Below are 25,434 nucleotides of genomic sequence, written 5' to 3'. Positions count from 1 at the left end.
TCTGCACTTGGGAATGCATTAACATGAGGGGCCACACCGTAACCTGATGTCCTGGTTGTTGTTGAGTTTTTTTGTTGTTGCTATTTATTTATTTATTGTCAATTTATTATCTTAGAAGAGGGAACCATAATAAAGAAAATGCCTCCACAAGACTGCTCTGTAGGCAAGCCTATGGGGCATTTTTTAAATTGATGATAGATATAAGAGAGTGCCCCCCCCCGAGCAGGTGGTCTTGGGGTTTGTAAGAAAGTAAACTGAGCAAGCCATGGGAACAAGCCAGTAAGCAGCGTTCCTCCATGGCCTCTGCATCAGCTCCTGCCTCCAGGTACCTGCTGTGACTTTCCTTAATGATAGCTTACAAGCTATAAGATGAAATAAACTTTTTCCCAAGTTACTTTTTGGTAATAGTGTTTTATCACAGCAATAAAACCCCCTAACTAAGATAGAAATTGGTACCAGGAGTGGGGTATATGACTTGACCATATGTTTTGGGGAGGATTGTGGTGTTATTTAAACTTTGGGTTGGAAAAACCATTGAGTGCTCAGAGATCAGTGGGTTATTCTATGGGAGTTTGGAAAACAAGCACATTGAGAACAATAGAGATGATGGAGGCCTGCGCACAGCCGACACTGTCTGCGGGCAGCTCGGGAGGTGGTTGATGGCATTCTAATCTCCAGCTCATAAGGCTTCAAGCTCTGTTTCTCTCTTTTTCCAAAACTCCTTGATAGCTCTCTCTCTCTCTCTCTCTCTCTCTCTCTCTCTCTCTCTCCCCCCCCCCCCCCTTGCTTGCCAGATGACCCAAAATTCTGTACATCTCACACAGTGGCTTTTGCTTATAAAATATCTGCAGCGGAACATGAAAGACTATCTCTCAGGCAGAGGCTCCTAGGCCCCCGGACCTTGTCTTCCCCATAGCAGGACATTTGGGATCCTCCAGTCCCTCTAGTCCTCAGAGAGGCAGGGCATACTGATCATATGACTTCATAACCCAGTGCTGACAGGAGCTCCAAGCAAATAGACATGGGACACATGGCTGCCAGCCGACTGGGATCACGATGTGTCCCCAGCTGTTGGCAATACAAATACCCCTATGGATGGGGTCCCGTGAGGCCATACGAGACCTTAGCAGGGGCAGCAGACCTGATAGTTCAAGGCTCAGCCCTGCATGTCAGGTGCCCCATAAAAGCAGCAGCCTTTGTGGGATCCCTGAGCAGGGAAGCTCCAGCCTAGAGAGATTGGGAGGCGGGGGAGGGTCCCTTTCACTAGAATACTAGCAGTTGTCTCTTGAAATGTCACTACTGAGCAAAGGGACCATTTTTAGGCCACAAAGATCCATTAAAGGAGCCAAGGGTACAGACTTATCAATACTGATACGTGTTCTTGAAGGATTTTAGGTTCCCATAGAGGTTTTCAGGCTCTGCACAGAGGGCTTAACTAGTTCTCCCAACGACCCAAGAGAAAGGCTAAGAAGATAATCAACAGTCCCATTGTACAGATCAGACAAGTAAGGCCCACAGAGGCCAATCTCTGGCTGATTCACCAGCTAGCACAGTTGAAAAGCAGGCAGCAATACACCAAGCCCCAGGCCCTTCACTGGCCTGCAATCAGAGGCCCAGTCTGTAGTAGCTAGAGAGCAAAGGCTTCCTTTCCATCCTCCAGAAAGATTCTGGAGACACCATTATCTGCTGAAATACTTAAAAATCAAACCCTTTACTGGTTTTTCTTCTTAAAGAAAAATGATGTTTCAGAATGGACGGAATGCTCGAGGCTTCATTCTCAGAATGACTGAGACATCAGAGCCAGTGAAGACGGAGTGGAAAGTTCCACTCACCAGCATTTCACACCTATAGCTCCCAGGCTAATGATGTCCAGAGTCCAAATGCTCAGGCAAATTAAAATGCATAACTTTCTGCAGCAGGGGACATTTGAGGGACAGGAAGGAGACTGGAGAGAGGGTAAGAGGAGGGACAGGGGACAGCATTGGGGAGGAAGTTTTTGAGCAAGACACAATGACACACAGGTACACACACACACACACACACACACACACACACACACACAAAGGTCACAAGGAAACCCATTATTTTCTAGGCTAACTCAAACAATTAGTAAGAATTAAAAAAAAAAAAAAAGTAAAAACCAGCTGATTCTGATCCACTGTCGTCAGGCTTCTCCAGAATCTAAGAAGGCCAACATGACTCACTGGATTCCTTATGAATTAAGAAGCTGTCAATTACATAGTCTTTCTTTGAAACAGGCATTATTTCCATGGTTTCCAGCCAAGTTGAATGACTCGTATCACAGAGGCAGCTTACTCGATGGGAGCATGCTCCCCATGCCTTCTTGCCCTTCAAGTAGCGGGGTGGCTCATTGGGGCAGCAGCTATAACTGAGGATGAAGCTCGACATGATAAATATTCCACCATTGAAGTGTGCACAGCTGTTGGGAAAAGGCGAGCAGAGTTATAGATGCACAGCTGGCTGAGTGGAAATGGACAGCCCAGGAAACCCAGTCTCACAGAGGCTCAGAGTCTAGAAAGGGCGAAGCTTGGCAGGAAAAGTTCTTGTCTTAGGGTTACTCTTGCTGTGATGAAACACCACAAAGGCAACTTGTGGAAGAAAGGGTTCATTTCATGCACAGTTCCATGTAACAGTTCATCACCAGAAACAGTGAGGGCAGGAACTCAAGCAGGGCAGAAACGTGGAGGCAGGAGTTGATGTCGAGGCTAGGGAAGGGTGCTGCTTACTGGCTTGCTCCCTGTGGTTTGCTCAGCCTGCTTTCATATAGAACCGAGGACCACCAGCCCAGGGATGGTACCATCCACCATGGACTGGGTCCTCCTCCATTAACTATGAATTAAGAAAGTGCTCTACAGGCTTGCCTCCAGCCTGATCTATGAAGACATTTTCCCAATTGGGGTTCCCGCCTTTCAGATGACTCTAGTCTGTGTCAAGTTGACATAAATTAGCCAGCATAGCCCTGTCTCTTGCTTTCCTCTCAAAAACTCCCATTTGCTTCCAGTTCATGCTCTCATTACAAAGGATCTGGGTCCTGGTATCCCTTGCCAGCCTTAGTCTGTGGGACTGAGAAGACAAAGATAGTTGAGCCTGTGGCCACTGCCTTTCCTCAGGTCAATCATCTGTGTGTCGTTAATTCATCTAAACATTATTCGCTGGTAAATGTCAATAAAGAATGTTTTGGAAAGAAACAGCAAGTTTGACAAAAACTAGATATTTCTCGAAATTATAAAGAACCAGAAAATGCTTGAATACTTGAAAACAAATACCCACCCCTGTTTTGAGATAAGGTCTGATGCATTTCAGGCTGGCTTCAAAGTCTATACAGCTGAGGATGACCTTGAACTTCCCGCTTCCACCTCCCAACTGCTGGCGCCCGTTTATGAAATGCTGGGGATCGAACACTGGGGCTTCATGCCTATTAGGCAAGCACTCTACCAACAGAGCTATAGCCCCCACCTCAAACAAATGGTTTTAGTGGTTGTCTCTGTAAAGACAAAGACGTGTAGGTGACATTACAGCAGGTAACAATACAGGAAACAATTCTGCCCAGAAAATGCAGCGCTTGGCTGGGTCCTCTTTCTCTTTGCATTCACAAGATAAAACATAAGGTCTGAGGGGTGTTTGTCACACTGCGGGATTGGGAGGTTTGTACTCCTTCCAGTCCCCGACCCACGCTGCCGATCCCACACCTGTGTAAAGAGGAAGTGACCTCATCACCTCCACAAGGCACACAGAGTCCAGTATCCCCTTCCATCGTTTTCCAAACCACCCACTGCAGCAAGGTACCGCCCCCTCTCCGGACCCTTCAGCTAGAAGCCGGCTCAGCTGAACACTAAGAAGCACCACCAGACTTTGGAGCAAGAGCACACTGAGATTTTTGGCAGCTGGATAAATCGAGAGGTGTCAGGGCACTGAGATCTAGAAGAGAGCCCCGATTCAGGCCAGCACTGAGTCTGTGGGCATGTGGCATGCAGGGAGTGGCCTGGTGCACAGTCCCCAAGGGGGTGACCTGCTCAGTTCAGCTGAGGTGGCATCCTCTCAGTTTTGCTGAGAAAACACTGTCTCCCCACAGCTGTCTATGCCCCACAGAGAAACAAACAATCCTCTTTTTTGATTCACACAACTGACCATCCAGGCTTGCCAAATTGAAGATGGGTCTGACTGGGACAATTTTCTATCATGAGACTATAGAGATGGAAAAAAAAGACGTTTCAACTATTAAAAAAGAAAAAAGCAATAGACCATTTTCCAAATAAACAAACTATTCTCTGAAGAAGAAAACAGTCTTGAATAGGGTCAGACCAGGGCAGATGGGAACACTCGGGCTCTCCTCCCAAACCCCCACGCCCACCCCCAGTTTTCCCTCTGCCACACTGGGGAGCCTGGCCAAGAAGCAATCTGGTGAGCTCAGCTGAAACAGCCATGTCCAAAGCACAGCGTTCATTTCTGGGAAGAGGGCACCGTCAAGTCAGTCACTGAGGGTAAAATTCCATCAGGGAATGTCCCTAGAACCTCTCAAATCAGAATCCACCCAGGCACTTACCTGTGCAGCTTTCAACATCGGGAACTTCTTTTTTTTTTTTTTTTTTTGGTTTTTCGAGACAGGGTTTCTCTGTGTAGCTTTGCGCCTTTTCCTGGAATTCAGTTGGTAGCCCAGGCTGGCCTCGAACTCACAGAGATCCGCCTGGCTCTGCCTCCCGAGTGCTGGGATTAAAAGTGTGCACCAACGCTGCCTGGCCTAGATTATGTTGTTAGAAGTTCCCGATGGCCGGGCGGTGGTGGCGCAAGCCTTTAATCCCAGCACTCGGGAGGCAGAGCCAGGCGGATCTCTGTGAGTTCGAGGCCAGCCTGGTCTACAAAACGAGATCCAGGACAAGCACCAAAACTACAAAGAGAAACCCTGTCTCAACAAACAAACAAACAAACAAACAAACAAACAAAACAAACAAAAAAACCCCATAGTCTAGGGCTGGGGAGGTAGCTTGGGGATAGAGCACTTGCCTAGCACGTGGGAAGCCCTGGATTTGCTTCTCAGCACTGAAAATGACAAAAAGCAAAAGAAAACCCACCGAACCATGCCTCCCTCCCAGTCTGCAATTTCTCCTTCTAAAGACGATAGTCCACCGTGGAGGACTGTGACATGTGGACTGCTCTACAGCAGCAGTTCTCAACCTGGGGGTCATGACCTCTTCGGGACTCGACCCTTTCACAGAAGTCACATGTCAGACATCCTGCGTATCAGATATTTACATTACGATTCATAACTGTAGCAAAATTACAGTTATGAAGTAGCCATGAAATAATTTTACGGTTGGGGGCGGTCACCACAACATGAGGAACTCTATTAAAGGGTTGCAGCATCCTGAAGGCTGAGAACCACTGATCTACAGAATGGCACTAAGGTTTGACAGAGTAGAAGAATCCAGATGATTCCCCTCAACTCTCACATGCTATGTGAAAGACAAAACTTGGAAGACTCGTGGCCTCCCATGGAGATCCCCAAACAACCCAGGCTGATGCTAGGACAGAGGGTAGCTGTCCAAAAACTTGACAGTGGAGCCTTGTTGTGGAGGACAACATCCACACAGCTCACTGAATGCACAGAGATTGAGCTGGTGCCCGCATGGAGCCTTCACCCCTACATTCTAGTCTCTTTGGTGTGCAAAGGTACTCTCTGGGCTACTGCAAGAGAAACCTGGACACCAACCCAGCCACAAAACCTTTGATTTTGGCTGGGCAGCGGTGGCGCACGCCTTTAATCACAGCACTCAGGAGGATCCCTGTGAGTTTGAGGCCAGTCTGGTCTACAGAGTAAGATTCAGGACAGGCACCAAAACTACATTGAGAAACCCTGTCTGGAAAAAATAAAAACAAACAAACAAACCAAAAAAAAAAAAAAAAACCCCCAACAACAACTTTTGATCTACAATCCATCCTACCTGCACAATGTGCTCGGACAATGGTAGCTCAGAACTTGTTTGAGTGGCCAACAAATATCTGAGTTTAACTTGAGGCCCACTTCACAAGAGGGAGCCCATGGCCTACATTGCCTGAATGACCAGGAACTGGGGAGACCAAGGGTAGAACCAAATACAACTGGCAAAAAAAAAAAATCAATGAAATAATTCCTAATAGATGAGTGCCTGTTCAGTCCTCATGAGAGAGACTTCTCCCTGCAGCAGATGGGAGCAGGTGCAGAGACTCACTGCCAGACACTATGTGGAGAAACAATTTAAATTGGAGGTCTCCATTGGGTCTCTCCCCTCAGAGCTTGGGGAACCCCATAGAAGAGGAGGAGGAGGAAAGATTGTAGAAGTCAGAGGGGATGGAGGACACCTGAGAACATGACCCACTGAATCACCAAAGTAGGGCTCATGTGGCCTCACAGAAACTGAAGTGGCAATCATGGAACCTGCATGGGTCTGTGCAAGGTCCTCTGCGTGTATGTTATGGCTGTTAGCTTGGTGTTTTGGTGGGACTCCTAATTGTGGGAGCCAATGTGTCTCTGACTCTTTTGCCTGCTCTTGGGACTCTTTTCCTCCTATCGGTTTGCCTTGTCCAGCCTTGATATGAGGGCTTTTGCTTCATCTTATTGTATTTGTTTTGTCATGTTTGGTTGTTATCTTTTGGATGTCTGTTCCTTTCTGAGGGGAAACAGAGGGGGAGTGGATCTGGGGGAGAGGGGAGGTTGAGGTTGAGGGGAGGGAGCTGGGAGGAGTGGAGGGAGAGGAAACTGTGGTTGAGATGAATTGGATGAGAGAAGAATCTATTTTCAATAAAAAAGAGACAATTCATTTCCATATCTTTTCCTTCTCAGCATTTTCTTAGTATTAAGACTAAGTCAGATCTTTGAAATATATTTTTAATTAAATAGGATGTACTCTTTTAAAAAGAACATAAACCTATCATAAGAATCAATACAAACAACAAAGATAATTAGAAAATGTTATTCCTTTGGGAAGTGAGTCTGTATTTTGACTACATACATCATGTCACCAAATAAAATCTATCAGTAGCCATACTCCTAACCGGTAATTTAAAGACAAAGATTAGGGCACTTGACACTATAAACTAAACTAAACTAAACAACTAAACAGAAAAAATTAAAAAATCACTGATCTTTAGGGAAATGAAGAAATATTGAAATGCTTAGAAAACTTTTAAAAATCATTACCATGAGGTATCTTGGGGGGATTACCAAGTCTACACATGAAACCAGAGCTCAGAGCTCCTCAGTAAGCTTCTGTCAGTATGTCACGAATAGATGAGAAACGTGCCTTTCATTCTGGTGCGTGGCAGGCTGGAGTGTGGCACACAGCTCAGCCTTCCATTTTTGTGAGTAATTCCTGTGCTCTTTTTAAACAACTGGAGGCCGACATTAGTCTGGAGATTCGGAAAAGCCAAGTTCAGCACTGCAGACAGTCACGGGAGGAAAAGCTTGAAGTCAGAGGACTAGCAACTCCAAGGTGCACCCTTGGGGTACAGGACTTCTAGGTCCCTTTGGAATCTCAAGGTCCTCATGTGAAAACCCACTCCCTCAAGAGGTTGCCATGGGAACTGAATAGGATGAAGAATGAGAACAAACATTGCAACCCTCTGAGAGAGATCCCCAAACACATCTGTTCTTAACAACAGGAGTGGCAGGTCAGGACTCCCAAGGAATGTCCTAAAACTCAGCAATAAAGACAAACTGAGCAAAGCCAATCTGGAATCAGCTGAGGTGTACTGGGTCATCTGGAACAAGTTCTCACCAACAAAGGCTTTCCACGGTGTGGGGAGCTCCCAACCTGGATTCACCACAACAAGGCAGCAGAGAGCCACCTCGGCCATGCAACAGAACTTACCAGGTAGCGTTCCTCTTGCCTCATGCTGGGGGTGCGGATCATGTGATTCTGTTCCCCTCTCCAGTCTCCAAAGCGACGGAAAAAATAGTTTGACAGAAACCTACTGACGGGGTCTCTAATGATGTTGATGTAGACGGGCTGGTCTCCTCCAAACCTAACACACAGGGCACACAAACAAGGAGTCTGTTACAACTCATCCCTTCTGCAAGAAAATAAGGCCTGCTGGGACAAATTTTCCCTCTAGGTTAACTTAATCCAACCATTGCCCATTTTCTAAGGTGCCTCCCACCACTTTAACAGGCAACTGTAAATCGATAGGCATTTTGTTACCATGCAGGAAACAGAAACTCATGATCCAGATGCCCATCCAGACACTGTAAGACCAGTTTTTGTTTGTTTGTTTGGTTGGTGTTTTGTTTTGTTTTGTTTTAAGCAAATCACTGTACGTATCATGCCACGTGACAGTGTCAAGGTACAAATGTCTGGTTTCTCAGTAGGTACAGCTTTGTCGAGAACTAGACCTTGTATTCCCAGTGGCTGGTGCAGAACCCACCAGCAAACAGGTGGCCCTTGGTGATTGTTTCAATCCGTTGCTTGATTTTGAATCCCTTGGTGGCGACACAGCACTTCTATATTGTAATTCACATCATTTCAGCCAAGTGCTCTAAGGTGATTGGATTGGAAACAGTCACCATCACTGAATATTTACTATTCATCATGTTCTTAATACTTGACACAGAAAACTCAGGGAAGACCTCCCATTTTCCATGGACTAAAAACCAGAGTTATCCCCATTATGCCTGGGGAAACTGAGGCATAAAGAGGATGAATAATGTGTGGCTATGCCAGGAGATGAACACAGTTCATCTGGATCCAGAATATTCCATAGAAAGAAAATCCCAGAGTTAAGAAAAGCATTGATGCAAACATATAAGAAGTGCAAATCAAGATAATTATCTTCAGGTGATGGAATTATTCCCCAGCCTGGAGGAGGCTGAAACGGGAGAATTAGGAGTTTGAAGACAGCCTAAGCTACATAATGAGACTCCATCTGAAAACAACTGAAGTATGTATCTACCAGGCGTGTCCAACATGTGACACTGTGACAGATGTTGTCATCTACAAAGTCCATGCTCTAGAACTATGCAACTGAGTTCTAAACAAAGACCTGAGCAGTGTTTCTCAATGGATTAAGTAGCTTTTCACGTTTTTGTGTTGGGCTGCATTCATGGCTATCCCAGGGTGGACTTTGGCCAGGAGCCACAAGGTGGCCATTCTGGATGGCTGCTCTAGCTTTAACTACTTCCACAGGATTCCACATCTGCAGTAAGAGCCTGTCCAAGTGCAAGACCTTCGAGACCAACATCAGGAACCTGAAATTCTCTTCAGGCACTCCCTTCACCACCTCCAGTCTCTGAACTGCTTAAAGGAAGTGATCCCAGGGAGAAGCTTGTGGCAAGACCTCCGGCTCTGGGTAGAGGCCACTTTCTAGTGACCTTAAGAGAGAACCTGCAACCCCTATCTGAGGACAGTGCTTGGCATTGTGCCAAGGGACAGAAAATACTCAGATAAAACAGCTGACAGGATCCAGATCCCACCTTTCCTGCTAGAGGACTATCTGCTCACCATTCAAAACCCAGCCTGAGTCATAATCCTATAACTTCAGTAACTGTTCTGTTGTTTTTTGGAGTCAGGATCTCATGTAGCTCAGGATCTCATGACCTCAACCTAAGTCTGCCCTGAAGTTGAGATCCTGTTCGGGCCTCAGGTGCACCAGGTTTTATACACCGTTAGCAATTGACCTCCGTGTTCTCAGTCCCTGAATTCCGGCTTTCCTACTGTGTTGGCATGCGTGTCTCTCACAACAGACTGTGAGCCTCCTGTGGCCAGGACGTATGTCGTCTAGCGGTGTAGAGCACACAGTAGGCACTCAACAGGTGGTGACTAAATACAGACAGGAAGGCCTTCATGCATGCTTCCGGGTTGTTCAGCTTCTGTCAGTATAAGCGTTGTATTGCTAGAGCAAAGTAGATATAACAAGTCACCAATATGTTTGTGTGCATTAATTCGTACATGGTTGGGCCCAGCATATTTGTACATTTAAAGACATTTAATAAGAAGACACTGAAGACTGGGGGGACACGGCTCAGTCTGTAAAGCACTCGCTGTCCAAAAGGAGCTGAATTTGGCCCCCATGTAAAAAGATGGGCATGGTCGTGCATACAGTAGAAGATGTCAAGGCTGGCTGTGCACACCACACCAGTCGAAGATGTCAAAGGTGGCTGTGCACACCACACCAGTAGAAGATGTCAAAGGTGGCTGTGCACACCACACCAGTAGAAGATGTCAAGGCTGGCTGTGCACACCACACCAGTTGAAGATGTCAAGGCTGGCTGTGCACACCACACCAGTCAAAGATGTCAAGGCTGGCTGTGCACACCAGTTGAAGATGTCAAAGCTGATTGTGCACACCACACCAGTAGAAGAAGCCAAGGCTGGCTGTGCACATCAGTAGAAGACATCGAGGCTGGCTGTGCACACCAGCAGAAGACGTCGAGGCTGGCTGTGCACACCAGCAGAAGACGTCGAGGCTGGCTGTGCACACCACACCAGCAGAAGACGCCGAGGCTGGCTGTGCACACCAGCAGTAGACTTTGCTCTCTAGCTTGCACTGAGGGGAGGGAAGTGGAGTCAGCACTTGCTGTGGGGAGCTGATGACAATGGCCTGACAGAAAGAAGGGAAGTGACTGGGCCGATGACATCAGGGTTCCTGCTCAGAGAGGAAGATGGAATGATAAGGGGGAAAAAAAAACAGAAAAAAAAAAATCTATGAGGTGACCTGAGGGAAAACTCAGACTATGCTTGTCCTGGATGGGCTACCGTGATGACTGAACTCATGGCCACAGAGGCCTGCTCCCCACAGTACAAAGCTGAGGGAGACAAATTAAGATCTAATTAGGGAGAGCTCACAATAAAGCTCTCACCTTGAACTCCAGCGCCTAGCTCTGTGTAAGCAGGTGGGGACAGTGTTAAATACCCTGCATCCATTTTTTTTTCTCTTTATTTTGATTTTCCAAGGTTGAAGCTTCTGGGTCAACATTAAAGGGATCAGAATCCAAAGGGATCCCATTGCTAATGAGAACAGGAGCAAAGTCAACATCTAGAGAAGAGAGGCAGAAACTGAAGTGGATTGTGGGAGTGTTGCGGTCTGACTGGCTCAGTTAAAAAGGATGTCTTCAAAGGGCAGCTGCTTTCAAGCTCTGTTCCCATAGTAATTCTGACTTCACTTGAGAAAGTGTCAAATGCCTCTGCTGGCAGCACAGCAGCCTCCCTGCCTGAGTCCCTTTGTTCCTTCCTTCTCTTTCTACCTTTCTTTCACAAGTCACTGTTGGCATTGGGGCTACCCTGTGAGCAGAGGAAACAGAAATTGGGGGTGTCAGGGAGAACCCTGGGTAAAAAGGAGGGATAAGAAAGGTTAAGGGAGCTGGGCGGTGGTGGCCCACATCTTTAATCCCAGCACTTGGGAAGCGGAGACAAGCCAGTCTCTGCGAGTTCGAGGCTAGCCTGGTCTACAGAACATCTTGCAGGACAGCCAGGGCTACACAGGGAAACCCTGTCTCAAAAAAAAAAACCAAAACTAAAACAAGAAAGGTTAAAGGAAGAATGTGGTGGTATTGTGTTCCCCAAAATATTGTGCACCCTAATAAACTTATCTGGGGTCAGAGAACGGAACAGCCACTAGATACGGAGGCTAGAAAATGGTGGCACTCACACCTTTAATCCTAGCCTTCTGGAGGCATGGATCTCTGTGAGTTCAAGGCCACACTGGAAATAGCCAGGCATGGTGACTCACGCCTTTAATCCCAGAAAGCGAGCCTTTAATCCCAGGGAGTTATGGCAGATAGCAGAAAGGTACATAAGGTGTGAAGACCAGGAACTAGAAGCTTTTAGCTGGTTAAGCTTTCAGGCTTCTAGCAGCAGTTCAGCTGAGATTCATTCTGGATGAGGACTCAGAGGCTTCTAATCTGAGGAAACAGGACCAGCTGAGGAACTGGTGAGGCGAGGTTAGCTGTGGCTTGTTCTGCTTCTCTGATCTTCCAGCATTCACCCCAATACCTGGCCTCAGGTTTGATTTTATTAATAAGAACTTTTAAGATTCATACTACAGAAGAAGTTTGACATTTTCAGCACGAGAACCCTATGGTTTACTTGACGGCTTCAGTGGCCTCAGGTCCTGATGTAGTTTACAAAGTCGTCACAGCAAGGAGAATACAACTGAGGGGGGAGAGAAAGTCTAGACTGGGACAAAATATCATCCTCTGGTCCCCACAAAAGTTTAGAAGACAAATAACAAAGGGCAGGGGTGGGGTGGGGTGTCAGGAGAGACAAGCTGAACTGTGTCTCAGTCGGTGCAGAATACTCATCAAAGACACACTCCAGAGAGGCTGCTGATGTTGAAGAGTTGAGGTTTAAATATATATATATATATCCTAAAATTACTTCAACAACCAGTGAAAGACCTAAGGAGCTGCAACCCACAAACACGAAAGGCCCATCTTCAGTGTCCCCACAAAGAGCAGCACCTTCTAGGCCAGGGTGGTTTGGACTCAGTTCTCCCTTCATCCAGAGGAATAAACATTTGTCTGGCCCACATTTCCAAGGAGTTCAAAATAGGTATCAGAGAACACCCTAGGGAAACCGGAGCTCTCTGCTGAGCTGGTAGGGCTCTGGCAGGAAGAGGTCTCCACAGCCACTGCAGTAACACCTGATTGGTGGGATGAACAGAGCTGCAAATGGCCAAAGAATTCCTTCAGACTCAGAAGAAAATGAGCAAAGAGCAAGGAGTTGAGCAACAGCTACATGAAGTCAGCTAACTAGAGACCAGCCCAGAGCGCACAGGACAGCATTTTACATTGCTGTTCTTGCCTACATGTCAGATAAGAAGGCCATTCTTAACAGAGAAAAATAAATGGGAGAAAAAAGCAAAACAAAAATTTGATATAAATGCAGGTCCTTCACGACTTCATAACATGTATGTGAGAAAAAAGAGATGGGATGGGGGTTAGGGTGGGGATCCAGCCTGATTCTGATACTCCGTTCAACAGCAAGGATATTGCTACCAGTTAATGATGCATGAAAGTTTAGAAGTATTAACGAAGGACAGCGCACCAGTCTGGTCTCTTGGTCTGGTTTCTCACATGAGCAGCATTCACGGGTTGTCGGGGCAGGTTGCTCAAGAGCAGCTCAATAGGTTTTATGCTTAGAATTCAAAACACAGAGCTCAGGTTTCAAGGTATCTAACAATTCCCAACTTGGTTGTTTTTCTTGCTCCTTGGGTTTTTTGAGGGGGACTTTCTCTGTGTAGTCACAGTTTGCTACTTATACTGAAGAGGTCCGTAAATAAAGATACGCCCTTGAAAACGAAGGTGAACTGACTCTTAATCCCCTGGTTATGAGCTTAACAGTGGTCCTGCCAAGTATCCAAGCTCTTCTTACCATCAAGCTCATTATTGCTAAGGCCCTGGTTCTGGGCTGCAGGAAGAGAACAGAGGGGTGATGGCTCCCACAGAGGCAACCTCAGCAGGCCACGCACAGCCCGACCTCCTCTCCAGCCAGGTCCCTCCTCTTGTCTACCCTTAGTGCATTCCTCCAGCTCTTCTCTGGATTGCTTTCACTCCTGCTGCTGCTCTACTGGGAATGTCCTTGCCTCTCATTGCTCTAAAGCCGACGGGAATCTCATGCTTAAGCAGAACCAGGAGGAGTCTGCTGCTCTCCCGTCTCCCCCAGGGGAAGCCTGATGACTTCTCTCCCTGCACCCATCACATTTGACCACACACTTCTGTGGTGGAAGAACAATTCAAGGATTCCAAAGAAAAGGGAAACGTTCTGAGTTTACTAGTGAGCCCCAGCTACCCTAGCATAGAGAAGACTGAGGGAGGATGCTTCACCAATGTGCTCTGAGCTGAGCAATGGGGAGAGAGGAGACAGCCTGCCTGTGAGTCTGTCTGCTCCGGCTGGAGGATCACTGTGGACTAGTGATCCTAGGACCAGCTCCAGGACTGCATTAAGAGTCACTGTGAGTTCCTGTCACATCCCTCTCTCAGAGGGCATTTCCTCATGGTCCAACCATCTGTACCAGAAGGGAAGGGGAAGGAGCTGCCCCCATTCTAAAAATGGGAAAACAGATAGCCTTCCCCTAAAAGGCTTCATGGCTTGCCCTCATCCTGGGCAGTAGGAAGGCTGTAACACTTAGAGGCCCTGACAGCCAGGGCTCCACCGTCTTCTGCAGATGTGGTATCTTCTAAAAGGCTTTTGATTTATTATTATTATTTTTTTCATCCAAAGTTAAAGCAATCAAGATTCTACCCCGGTATTTGACGGTAGAGATGAGGATAAAATACAGCCACCATGCTGGGCGCTGCTGATCTAATTAAGATACCGGTTTCAGCTTCTCATTAGAGTTTTGAACTGGCCTGAGATTGTTATTCAGATTTGTTGTATTGCAGCTTGGATGTAAAGATCTAACCTAGAAAGAAAGAGGAGTTAATGACTGAAGTTTGAAGGTGTCAAGGGTGGCGCAGAAGGAAGTCACTAGAACAAACCCAAACCAGAAATGTCTCTCTCTTTACAAATCATCAAACACAGGGCCCAGAACATCTATCAAATCCCAGTAGCCCCATTATGACTAATGACATGGCTTCTGGAGGGGAGAATCAGGATGCATTCACCAGCCAACCCAGCAGCGAGCCATGCTGAAAATCAGTGAGTGGGGCCAGCACCCAGCCCTGTTACTGTTGGCCATTTTAAGCATTCTACTTCCTGTCCCACAGAACTCTGGCTCATCAAGCAGGCCCAGGGGACTTCAGGCCTGGGAAGCTCACTTTGAACTAGAATGTGTTAACTCCTCTGCTTAACAATGTACCTTTGCTGACTTGGATTCCTCCTTTACATGTAATTGGCACAGGACCACCTGGGCAGCAGGGAAGTCCTTTGAAGGCTAAAACCTGCACCAAGCCTGGTGGAATGTCAGGCATCAGGCTGGGCAGCAGAGCTTCTGCACAGCCAGCCTCCTGAGGCACCAGCCCACAGCGGCAACTGGGTCAGCACCAACTGACAGCTGGTACACACTGCGTGTGGATGGAGCACCCTGGTAAACTCTTTGACCGTTTGATGGAATTGTTACTGTAAGGTTAAGATGGCCCTGTTAGACTGCTAGCCAGGGGTCTCAGGAGCCCTGGGCTTGTCAGCAGACCTGTCTCTGGACCCAGTGATCTACTGACAGACAGATACCAACTGTGAGTAGATGGCAGAGCCAGTAGGCACAGCAGGACCCTAAGGGCCACCCGTCCAAGGAGCAATGACACTCTAGAGGTGCTAATGGACCACAGAGAGAAAGGGCACATAGAACTCGAAGCTACAATTTAATCAAGAGAAGGCCCCCAAATCTGAGTTTGAAAACCTACACTATTAAAAGGGGGAAGCCACGGGACAAAACAAACAAGCAAACAGATCAAAGATATCTCACCATCGTCAAAGACGCAAGACTAGGGACGCTTAGTTTAAAAACAGAAAACGGTAGTTGGCGGTTGGCATGAACTCTTTGGAGCAGAAGAAACATCCATTACCCTACTGTTGTGTTGATCCTAGAGTGCTATGCAGGTTCACACTGCAGAAAAACGTGTGACCAGATTCTCATTTCTCGTCTCTTTGTTACAATACAAAAATCGGATTCCCTCCCCCTCTTTAAGTACTGCGCCATTGAAAGTCTTCTCACCGAAAATAATTCCATGTTTTTATACTATTTCAGATCTGTTGTAGGAAGAAATGTTTCAAACTTCGATTTCTCTGTAGCAAAGCTAACTAGACTGAACAGGTCTTTGTCTTTTGAGGGCGATGGCTCTGGGTTGTCAATCCAGGTAGCTCGTTAAGGGGTTGCTCATTAGATGGCACATAAAGACTCAGAAGATAGGAAGTCACCACAAAGCTGGAGAGAGACTCACCTGGAGAAGTTGAGGAAGTGAACATGTCTCGTGAATAAATAGGGCTGTTCGGCGGTGCTGATATTCTTAATCAGTTCCATCTATTAAAGGAAGGACAGGATTAGCGTGTGCAGGAACTAACTTCCCAAGCCACATTAAACTGAAGGTTATCTGGCCTCCTCCTTCCATCCCCACTTATATCTTCTGGGCCGGGACCAAGCAGCTGAATTTGTTGCAAAGCGTGAGCTCGCCCCTAAGGTTCTTTCATGACTAAAGAAGCTTTCTCTTCAGACTGATAGCCCTGTAACCAATTCAGTTGATCATTGCTCGGAGAACTATGCAATTGATTAATATTTTTTTTCTTTGTGTGTATGTGTGTGTGTGTGTGTGTGTGTGTGTGTATGCACGGCTTTTACACAGGGTCTGGGCAATCGAACTCAGGTCCTCTATGTGCATAGTAAGTACTTCTCCCCACCGAGCCATCTTCTCAGCCCCAGATTAAGTAATTTCAACCAAAGAAATGAACGTTTTGCAGGACTGAAAAGCAGGTGAGGTAATACTTTTAATTGCCTCCTTTAAAGTCACACCAGGAAAAGGTGTTAATCATTTTCTTATATTCCTGTGACATTATTGAGATTACATTGAAGCTGGTGTTGTAGCATTTAAAGTGGGGATAAAATAAGCACCCCTTATTATTTTTCTCTTTGAGTATACGAATTCATAAGGAATATATTTCAGGGGGAACTCCCAGGCCTCTGAAGGTCTTGGAGTCTTTTGGTGGGTGGTCATGTGAATTATTTATTTGCAGTTATCAGTAAGGCAGAACGCATTTTATGTTGATATAAGCTGACTTTTATGGTCTCCTAGGACATGTCATGATACAGAAAACACTCAGTGAAATGAGCTAGAAATTCCAGGCATTTTTAGGCCTCCCTGACATCCTGAATTCTTTCTCTAGAATTTCCAGTTGGCCCTAACAAAATGGACATGGTGATCTTTTTTTTAAAAAAATGCATTCTGAAGACTGCTACTGTAGACGAATGTCGGAGATGCAGTATTTCAGAGTCTATGAGCCAGAGGAAGTTGAAAACTTAGAAACAAGAATGGCCATTCACATGTTCAGCACAGTAGCAACGACAAGAGTGAACCAAGACTCTAGGACTTCAGTTGTTCTCTAACAGAACAGGCCCTGGCTCTCTGGCTCCCAAGGGGAACACAGGGGCTGCCCCATGTGTATATGCTTGATCATTATTCATGTGATAAATTAACTCAGTCAAACACATGCTCCTTTACAGACCCAGACAATCAGTCTAAACCTGCTAACTTTTAATAATCAGAGAAATGATTATAAGTTAATTAATAGTTAGAGAAGTCAAGTTGAATTTAATAGTTAAATGACTCAGCTCTGAAACCTGGGATTTTTGTTAGCTGGGAGACTCTGGGGAGAGCATGGTGAATAATGACCTAGTCCTTCCTTGGGCTTGAATGCATAGGAAATTGGATCCTGTTTCTCTCCAGTTTCCCTTCTAAGTACTCACAGCATGCCCTTGCTTCTGGTAGTCAAGCTTCCTGCTTGGGCACATTGTTAATTCTGAGCTGTTATGGATTGCCCATCTATAGGCATAAGCATCTCAGCATTGCTAATGTATCTCAGAGGATGACTACTTAAAGAACTCTTGCCTATGTGTGTGTTTAAGACAAAGATGATTCATGCTTTTATCGCTGTATTATTTTAATTCAGATAGTTCTCTGTGTGCATAGCAGTCATATAAGTATGCGTCCAGTAGCACGGCAGAAGCAAACTGGAAGACATTGGCTCTTTCCCCTACTCAACACTCTAGCACCCCCTCGAAACACATTATCAATAGGACTTTTGAGAGCAGTGCCGTCGTCATAAAGCTGTCTATATCTCAAGGAAAATGGATTAGCAGTAACAATGCGGAACTCTTTCTAGACATATCCTCAAACACACTCAAGACGCCAGCACACACGTTTATCACGTTAATGGAATGAGGACAGAGTGCATTCTTCCACGCTTGTCACTGTTCCCCAAACAGTAAAGTCACGTACGTCATATGCACAGGCTGAACACTCCTTGTCCAAGCACCGTTTGACCTTCCCAAATGCTAACACGTGACCCATTTCTAGTGACAAGCAATGGCCTCCTGAGCCCCTGCTGCCCATTTCCCAGCCTTCCTGCTGTCATTCGGACCCTGCCCTTTCTTTCTCCTTGATCCTACTTACACCGGTGCCATCACGGCAGCATTGGCACTACCTGAAGTCACCAAAAAGTCCACCCCTGTTGTTCTTGGCTCTCCCAGGGCCACTCCTGGATTCCTCCTGATTCCACTGCCCGTGTCCGCTCACCCTACTTACTTGGACAGGAGATAAGCACACAAGCACAGAGGGTGGAAAGCCTGAAGAATGTCCCAGCGGTGCTGCTAGGCCCATCAGACCAGAAGCACACTCTTGAGTCTCATTCAGTTTACCCTCTACCCGCCGCGATGCATCCTGGAACCACCGGGCTCAGGTAAGGTACTCTCTATATCCCATCAAACTAGACCACTCCTACTCCTTACTCATACCAACATCTATACCAAAGCCTGACCAGGATGAGGCTTAGGAACAAGCTGCCTCCCTCTGGAATATTTGGCTTTCTTTCCCCCCATCATTTCAAGTCCTCCCTTCATTCATTCCAGCTAAAATACATCCCTCTTCCAGCTTGACTCGCTGGGTCCCACTTTTCTTTAACATCCAAGATCTCCAACTCAGTCTCAGGCAATCTACCACTTGGCGTGTGACTACAAAGAAAAAATATAATGGGTCCTCTCTCTTAAGAATTTCAGAGTGTTGGGAGTGAGGTGGACCAGGGGGAAGGTGAGATCCAGGGATATGCCACGGGTGGAAGGTACACAGGTGAAGTTTCCAGCCTACCTGCACACACAGGTGGGCATTTCTCCCGAGGGGATGTCCTCTGTGGTGTGGACGGATTAACAGTAAAAAGGGTCATCGTGGAAACAGTGTGAAGTCAAGGTAAGAAACAAACACAAATGGCTGAGGGAATTCTCTGGACCAGATGTTGGGTCTTATCATTAGATCTGTCAACTTGACATAGCCTAGTGTCCTCTGAGAGGAACTGCCTGGGCCCAGTTTAGCACATCTGTGGAAGATCATCTTGATTGCTAACTGATGCACCACCGCCATCCTTAGGTGGTCCTGAAGTGTATAAGAAAGCTAAGCATCAGCCTGTGGGCACCACGCTGATGAGTGCTCCAGCGTCCTGGTCCTCCATGTTTCTGTTTCAGGCTCCTATCCTGACTTTCCATAATGATGAACCGTGACCCGGACGTGTAAGTCAAATACGCCCTTTCCTCCCTAAGTTGCTTTTGGTCAGAGTGTTTTACCGGAGCATCAGAAAGGATTTGAGAACAACCAGTGTAGGATGACCAAGGAAATAGATAACTAGAGAATGGATCGAGCCAGGTAATGGAAAGCAGAGCAGACCATGACATTAACTCTGTGGGGATCTGACGTCAGAGAAGATTTATTTTAATTTATGTCATATCTGAGATAAGGGTGGAAAATGTGAAGAAGAATGACGATTAGAGGCTGAGGCCAGGAAGCTCAGTGGTAGAGCACTCGTCTAGCACGGATGAAGCTGAGATCTGGCCCAGCACAGAAGCACTGGACAGGAAGTTGGGCCAGGCAGATGGGAGTGGCCGTGATGGCACCTGCAGCATCAGGTGCTAATGAATTAGAAGAAACTCTGGTGTTGGGTTGTGCAAACGGTGTTCTAACATGACCTACAGCAGATGTTGAGGCAAAGGGTCTGGAGACTCTTAGCAGTGAGAAGGATGAGGAACTGCAGGGAGGGCTTTGAACAAGCTCGAAGCAAGGAGCTTGGTGGGTACCTGGGGATAGGAAGCCGGGAAAAGAAGACCAGACACCGTCCCTCCTAGATCCTCAGCTGGGACAATGAGCACACCGAGGTGGTACCCATCTGTGGCGATGGGCCCCTGGAGGAGGAACAAATTTGTCTGCAGAAAGAGGGGAGATGGGCCTGTCTTTGATGACCTTTGCCTAGATAAGATGCACTTTTTTGAACTTCCTCAGCTCTTCATCTGAGGAGGTTTGGGGACACCCCTTTTGATGGTCCACTAACTGAGACTGCATTCTCTTCTTTGACTTAGGCTAAGTTCCAGGAGGTCTGGGACCAGGCTATGTGTCCCCTTAAGTCCCCACCAGGCATCTCCAGGGAATTTATAGGATAAGCATACCCCTTTAGAAATGCTTGGTTGGTATCAAGACACCAGTCAGTAGCTGAAGACATAATTGTCACCCAGGCAATGAAGTAAGCCTTCCCTGGAACAGACTAGCAAGTTCATTATCCTACACAAGACTCACTGTCAGCATTCTCCTTATAATATCCAAGATGTAACAATGCCAAGCAAAGCCATTTTTCTGAGTATTGGGGGAGGGATGTGGCACATACCGTACCAGAGAATTCTTTATATACCTGTTACCATTTAATATTTCAAGAGTTAAATATTATTATCCATTCTTTGAAATTACAGAATTGGAGCACAGACTGGGAATACGGATTTCTTTATTTTAAAGATTAATTTATTTTGAATGGAGTGTGGGTTCTGCATGTGAGTGCAGGTGCCGGAGGGCAGCGGCTTCAGATGGCCTGGAGCTGTAATTATAGGCAGTTATGAGCTGTCTAACGCTGATACCAGGAACTGAACCTGGGTTCTCTAGAAGAGCAGCATGGACTCCTAATTACTGTGCCGTCTCTCCAGCCCCAGAGTACACAGATCTCATAAAGTCGCCATGATCCAAAAGGTGATGCCAGAATTCAAATCCTGCAGCCCTGCCCCTCATCGCCGAGTGGCAGTCTACTCACACTTCCCAGTTAATGATGTGGACATGAACTTTTCAAATGGAAACAGGGGATTGGTTGGCAGAATTGGTTGGGATTGAAGAATGAAGAGGGACTAGAGAAAACAAACCTTTTGCCTTTCATAAGACGTGCTGAACAAGTAGTAGACAAAAACCACTAACAAATATAAGTATTAAGGCTCTGAGTGTGTGGCTAGCCTGAATGTGCCCTGTCTTTTCTACACACACACACACACACACACACACACACACACACACACACACAGGGAAGGGAGAGGGAAGAGGGAAAAGGGATGACGGGAGAGAGAGAGAGAGAAAGAGAGAGAGAGAGAGAGAGAGAGAGAGAGAGAGAGAGAGAGAGAGAGAGAGAGAACAGAGAATAGAAAGAATATTTTCTAAAATTTCCAGAGTGGGAAAACAGTATATATTAATAAGAAAAAGGGTGGATTGTAGATGTAACCAACTGTCTTATTAAATAAGAAACACAGAGCCGATTTTTAAGTACTTAGAAAAAGGGTAAGTGTTCCATGAAATGCATCTAAAGGAGGAAGTTAAATCTACCTGTGGTGATGGACTGAAATGGAAGCAAGGTTTAAAAAGGAAGGAAAAGGCAAAAGTCAAACACCCGTACTACACAGAGGGGGGCTAGAAAGCAGTTTCCAGTGGTTTGCTTCCCTGCTCAGGGCAGGGTGGCCGAGCACAGACGTTCATCTGCAGCTCTGAGGATGACTCTGCTCCTCGTGTCTTCAGGAAATGCTTGACAGCCTGTCAGTAGGAAGGATGTCCAACCCTACTTTGGTCTGAACTCTTGGGTCACACATCAACAACTAGATGCCCTGTAATTTTGCAAAGCATCTTAAATCAAAGAAAGGATGCGTGCTTATTAGCACATCAAAGCAAAAGCAACCAGCCCCAGAGGGGAACTGCGGGTCCTTGTTCCAACTTTAGAGGCTGGAAAGGATGACTGAAGGTCTCAGGTTACTTGACCTCTTCTTGGGGTACAAGCAGACCCTCAGCACAGTCCTCTTTCTAATTTTAGCCCAGGGCTGTATGTAATAATCAGAGAAGTTCATGCCTGCAGTGAAGAAGAAGTCCAGCAGGGGGAGCAATAACATGAGCGTATCTATCTGAAGTAGATACAGAAAATTAATGGATACAATACAATTCCAAGGAGAAGAAAAACTATTTTTTCCAGGTCATATGGCTTCTCTCCGTTGTCTTTTATTTCCTTCAGGCTTGCATTAGAGGACTGTGCTTTTGTGTGAGGACCCCAAGACAATGTGGAACCCATCCCCATGGACTGACTGAGCTTATCTTCTGGTTTGATTCCAGAGCCAGTTTGGAGCAGCACTCGAGACAGTGGATACTGTCTATCTTCTTGTAAGGGCAGGAAGCTTTGAGGATTATTCTGAAAGGCTCTTTCAAAATGTTTCTAGGGGAAGAAGGTTCCTGGAATAGCATGCAGAAGGAGACAAACAGAAGAGGAAGTATCTGATGCAGTGTCATAACATACTGCTGTACTCCCAGCTACTTGGGAAGCTGAGGCACAAGGGTCATGAGTTCAAGACCAGCCTGGACTGCTTAACAGGGAGAGCTTGTTTCAAAACATAAATGAAAACTTCATGAGGCCTTTGGGGGCAGAGAAGTCCCTTGTTTGGAGGATTTGCACAATAAAAGGAGCGTCTTCAGTGAGTAAGTTTCATGCAGTGAGTGTTCACTGGAAGTTGTGATCTGGTCACCCTAGGGAGTCTTTCCTCAGATACACACATACCTGGGCGCTTCCTTACAAACCCACTTCTCTACTTCTGCAGTAAGATGTGGGGATAAAGAGTGTGCGAACACTCCCCAGAAGATCCTTACACCTGGCACAAGAACTGTTTTGAATGGTTCCCTTCTAACTACTACATAAAATTCCAGCCCTTACTCACCATTCAAACTTAGACAGGATTTGATCCTGACTTGCTTTTATGGATAATTATTCCACATTCCCTTTGATTTATGTATGTTTGTGTCCTTTGTTCTTGTACACACTTATTTCTCCCTCAAAAGCAGGGTGCCAATACCTTCCTAATAAAATTGCTTCACAGATCAGAAGGCAGTTGCGTGAACAACAAGCATTGTGCGTGGTGCTAAGTGACCAGCATTAGCAGCAGATCCTTAATAAACATTCGTCAAAATAAATGGATAAACATAGGAAGGATGATCAGGTGACCAAACAGAGGATCGAGTACCGGGGAAGCCCCAGAGGCCCCTTTGTGGTCTTGAGAACTGTCCCTGAAGGACTGTGGTTATTATTATTATTATTATTATTATTATTATTATTATTATTATTATTTTGAGTCTCATTGCTTTATAGTCAGAACGCGGACTTGGATGCCGATGTGAGTAAAAATAAAGGGGCAGGGAGGTTTGACACAGTGTACAAGAACAGCATGCTGCCCTGCTCTGTACCAAGAGGCTAATACGGCCTGAAGCACACGGGCACAGGACTGCCATCTCTCCTACCCTCTGAATGGTTTTCAAGGCTTATGTTATTTGAATGGTTGTCTGGCAGAGTCAGAGCTGGTGTGAGGTGTATAGTGCAATACTAACCTTTCCTGCTATGATGGTCGGAAGGATGTAGACTAGGCCAGTGCTTTCCAAATTATGATGGATAAATTCTGTGGGATCCTATGGTGATATTTTATTTGTATTAAAATGTTATTTGTATGTTAATAAATAAAGTTGCCCGGGGGTCAGAGCTATTAGCAAGCCATAGGAAAGCAGGGCAGTGGTGGCGTACACTTGTAATCCCAGCACTTGGTAGGCAGAGCTGGGTAAGTCTCTGTGTATTCAGGGATACAGCCATTATTGGACACACATGCCTTTAATCTCAATACCAAGCAAGGAAAACCTGGAGGCCTATACAGACAGGCCGTGATGAGGCGGTCATGTGGTTGGGTTTACAACCAATGAGAAGGCAGAACAGGAACACTATATAAAGACATTAACACAGGGGTAGTGAGTTTGGAGAGGTAGGACCACTGCAGGAGGAAGGGTAAGGTTTTAGCACTTAGCTCTGACCTCTTGGCTTTCTTCTTTGCATTGGTTCTGTGTTTCTTATTTAATAAGAAGGTTGGTTACATCTACATTTGGCGCCCAACGTGGGGCAAGAGTGTTCACCTAAAAACTGAGAAAAAAGATTCTAAAACGGAGCTAAAAACAGCTTCCTAATTGTCTCTCTCAAATGAGCGGCAGCTGCGGTTTCAGCTACTTGTGGGTTCCTATCGTGTGTGCTCGACCTGCAGTATGGCGGGAATGAGGCCTCTGCAAGTGGCACATTAAGCTGCATGGTGGGTTTAGCCTTTGCAGGTACAAAACAAAAAAAAAAAAAAAAGGTTTCTGGACTACTCGCTGCTTGGATAAAAGCATAGACCCCCGATAGCTCCCAGAGCTGGTGGTAAATGTAGCCATGTTGGGAAGCTGAGGTGGGCTGAGCCAGCAGCCACAGATGCTGCAGTTTAAAGCAATAGATTCACAATAAGACAGATTCAGATGTAATAGTTTACAATGTGTGTAAAATATACGTAGGCTTGAAAGAGATTAAAAAAAAGTGATATATAGAGTTATAGAAACAAATACATAGTTTTAAAAATACAGTCTTTAAAGAGACAGTAAAATTAATATAAAAAATAAGCCACGTGAAGATGAATATTACACAGAGAATCTGGATTGTGTTGTCTTTGGGATTTTTAACTGCAGAAAAACATTTGATTGTAAAAGCTGTTGAGTTATGCCAAAATGTATATTTTAAAGGTACCTTGACTTCAAAATTTGGATATAAGGATATGTTGCTTTGGAAAAGAGTCTCTTTTGTTCCCACAGAAAGCCAGAGGCTATGGATTTGTTCAAGATTAAGATACATCAGGTTTGACCGGCCAAGACCCCCTGAAAGATCTCCAATGACACCATGGCCCAGATGATCCAACATCCAGAATGGTTTGAAGGCACCTGGCTCAGACGATACAGCCTCATGGACTATTCCATAATTCTAAAATTTTCTTTGTTTCCCCATAAGATACAGTGCCCCCTTCCAGCAGGAAGTAGCAAGAGAAGCTACGCCCAAATTCCCAAATTATATGTAATTTTACTTTGTTAAGGTTAAAACCTTCTTTTTTGAAAAAAAAAAAGGGGGGGGGGAAGTGCTGTGGGATGTATGGCAAATGTGTTGCTGATTAATCAATAAAACACTGATTGGCCGTTGGCTAGGCAGGAAGTATAGGCGGGGCAAGGAGGAGAATAAAGCTGGGAAGTGGAAGGCTGAGTCAGAGAGACACTGCCAGCTGCCACGATGAGAAACAGCATGTGAAGATGCCTGTAAGCCACAAGCCATGTGGCAAGGTATAAATTTATAGAAATGGATTAATTTAAGCTGTAAGAACAGTTAGCAAGAAGCCTGCCACTGCCATACAGTTTGCAACCAATATAAGTCTCTGTGTTTACTTGGTCGGGTTTGAGGGCTGTGGGACTAGCAGGTGAGAGAGATTTGTCCTGACTGTGGGCCAGGCAGGAAAACTCTAGCTACAGGATCGAAAGGACATTCATAACACACATTAAAAATCCCCTGACCAACTAAGACTGGGAAAGTCTAGGAGAAACTTGGTGTCTAAAATATACTTGCATATATATATATAATATATATAATATGT

The 25,434-nt window shown here is 45.8% G+C and overlaps 1 protein-coding gene across 1 annotated transcript in view; it reads right to left on the bottom strand.

Annotated features, from left to right (window-relative positions):
* Ust (uronyl 2-sulfotransferase) overlaps positions 1-25,434 on the bottom strand; it is a 289,547-nt gene that overhangs the window by 89,532 nt on the left and 174,581 nt on the right. The window contains exons 4-5 of the mRNA XM_059272763.1: positions 15,866-15,945; positions 7,866-8,019 (exon numbers count right to left, since the gene is read on the bottom strand). Coding sequence (XP_059128746.1) covers positions 7,866-8,019; positions 15,866-15,945 — 234 coding nt within the window. The remainder of the gene's footprint in view (positions 1-7,865; positions 8,020-15,865; positions 15,946-25,434) is intronic.

This window comes from Peromyscus eremicus, chromosome 8b (assembly GCF_949786415.1).
Source record: "Peromyscus eremicus chromosome 8b, PerEre_H2_v1, whole genome shotgun sequence".
Classification (NCBI taxonomy): Eukaryota; Metazoa; Chordata; class Mammalia; order Rodentia; family Cricetidae; genus Peromyscus; species Peromyscus eremicus.
Note: the sequence above shows the minus strand (reverse complement) of the source record. Positions and strands in the feature narration are given on the sequence as shown.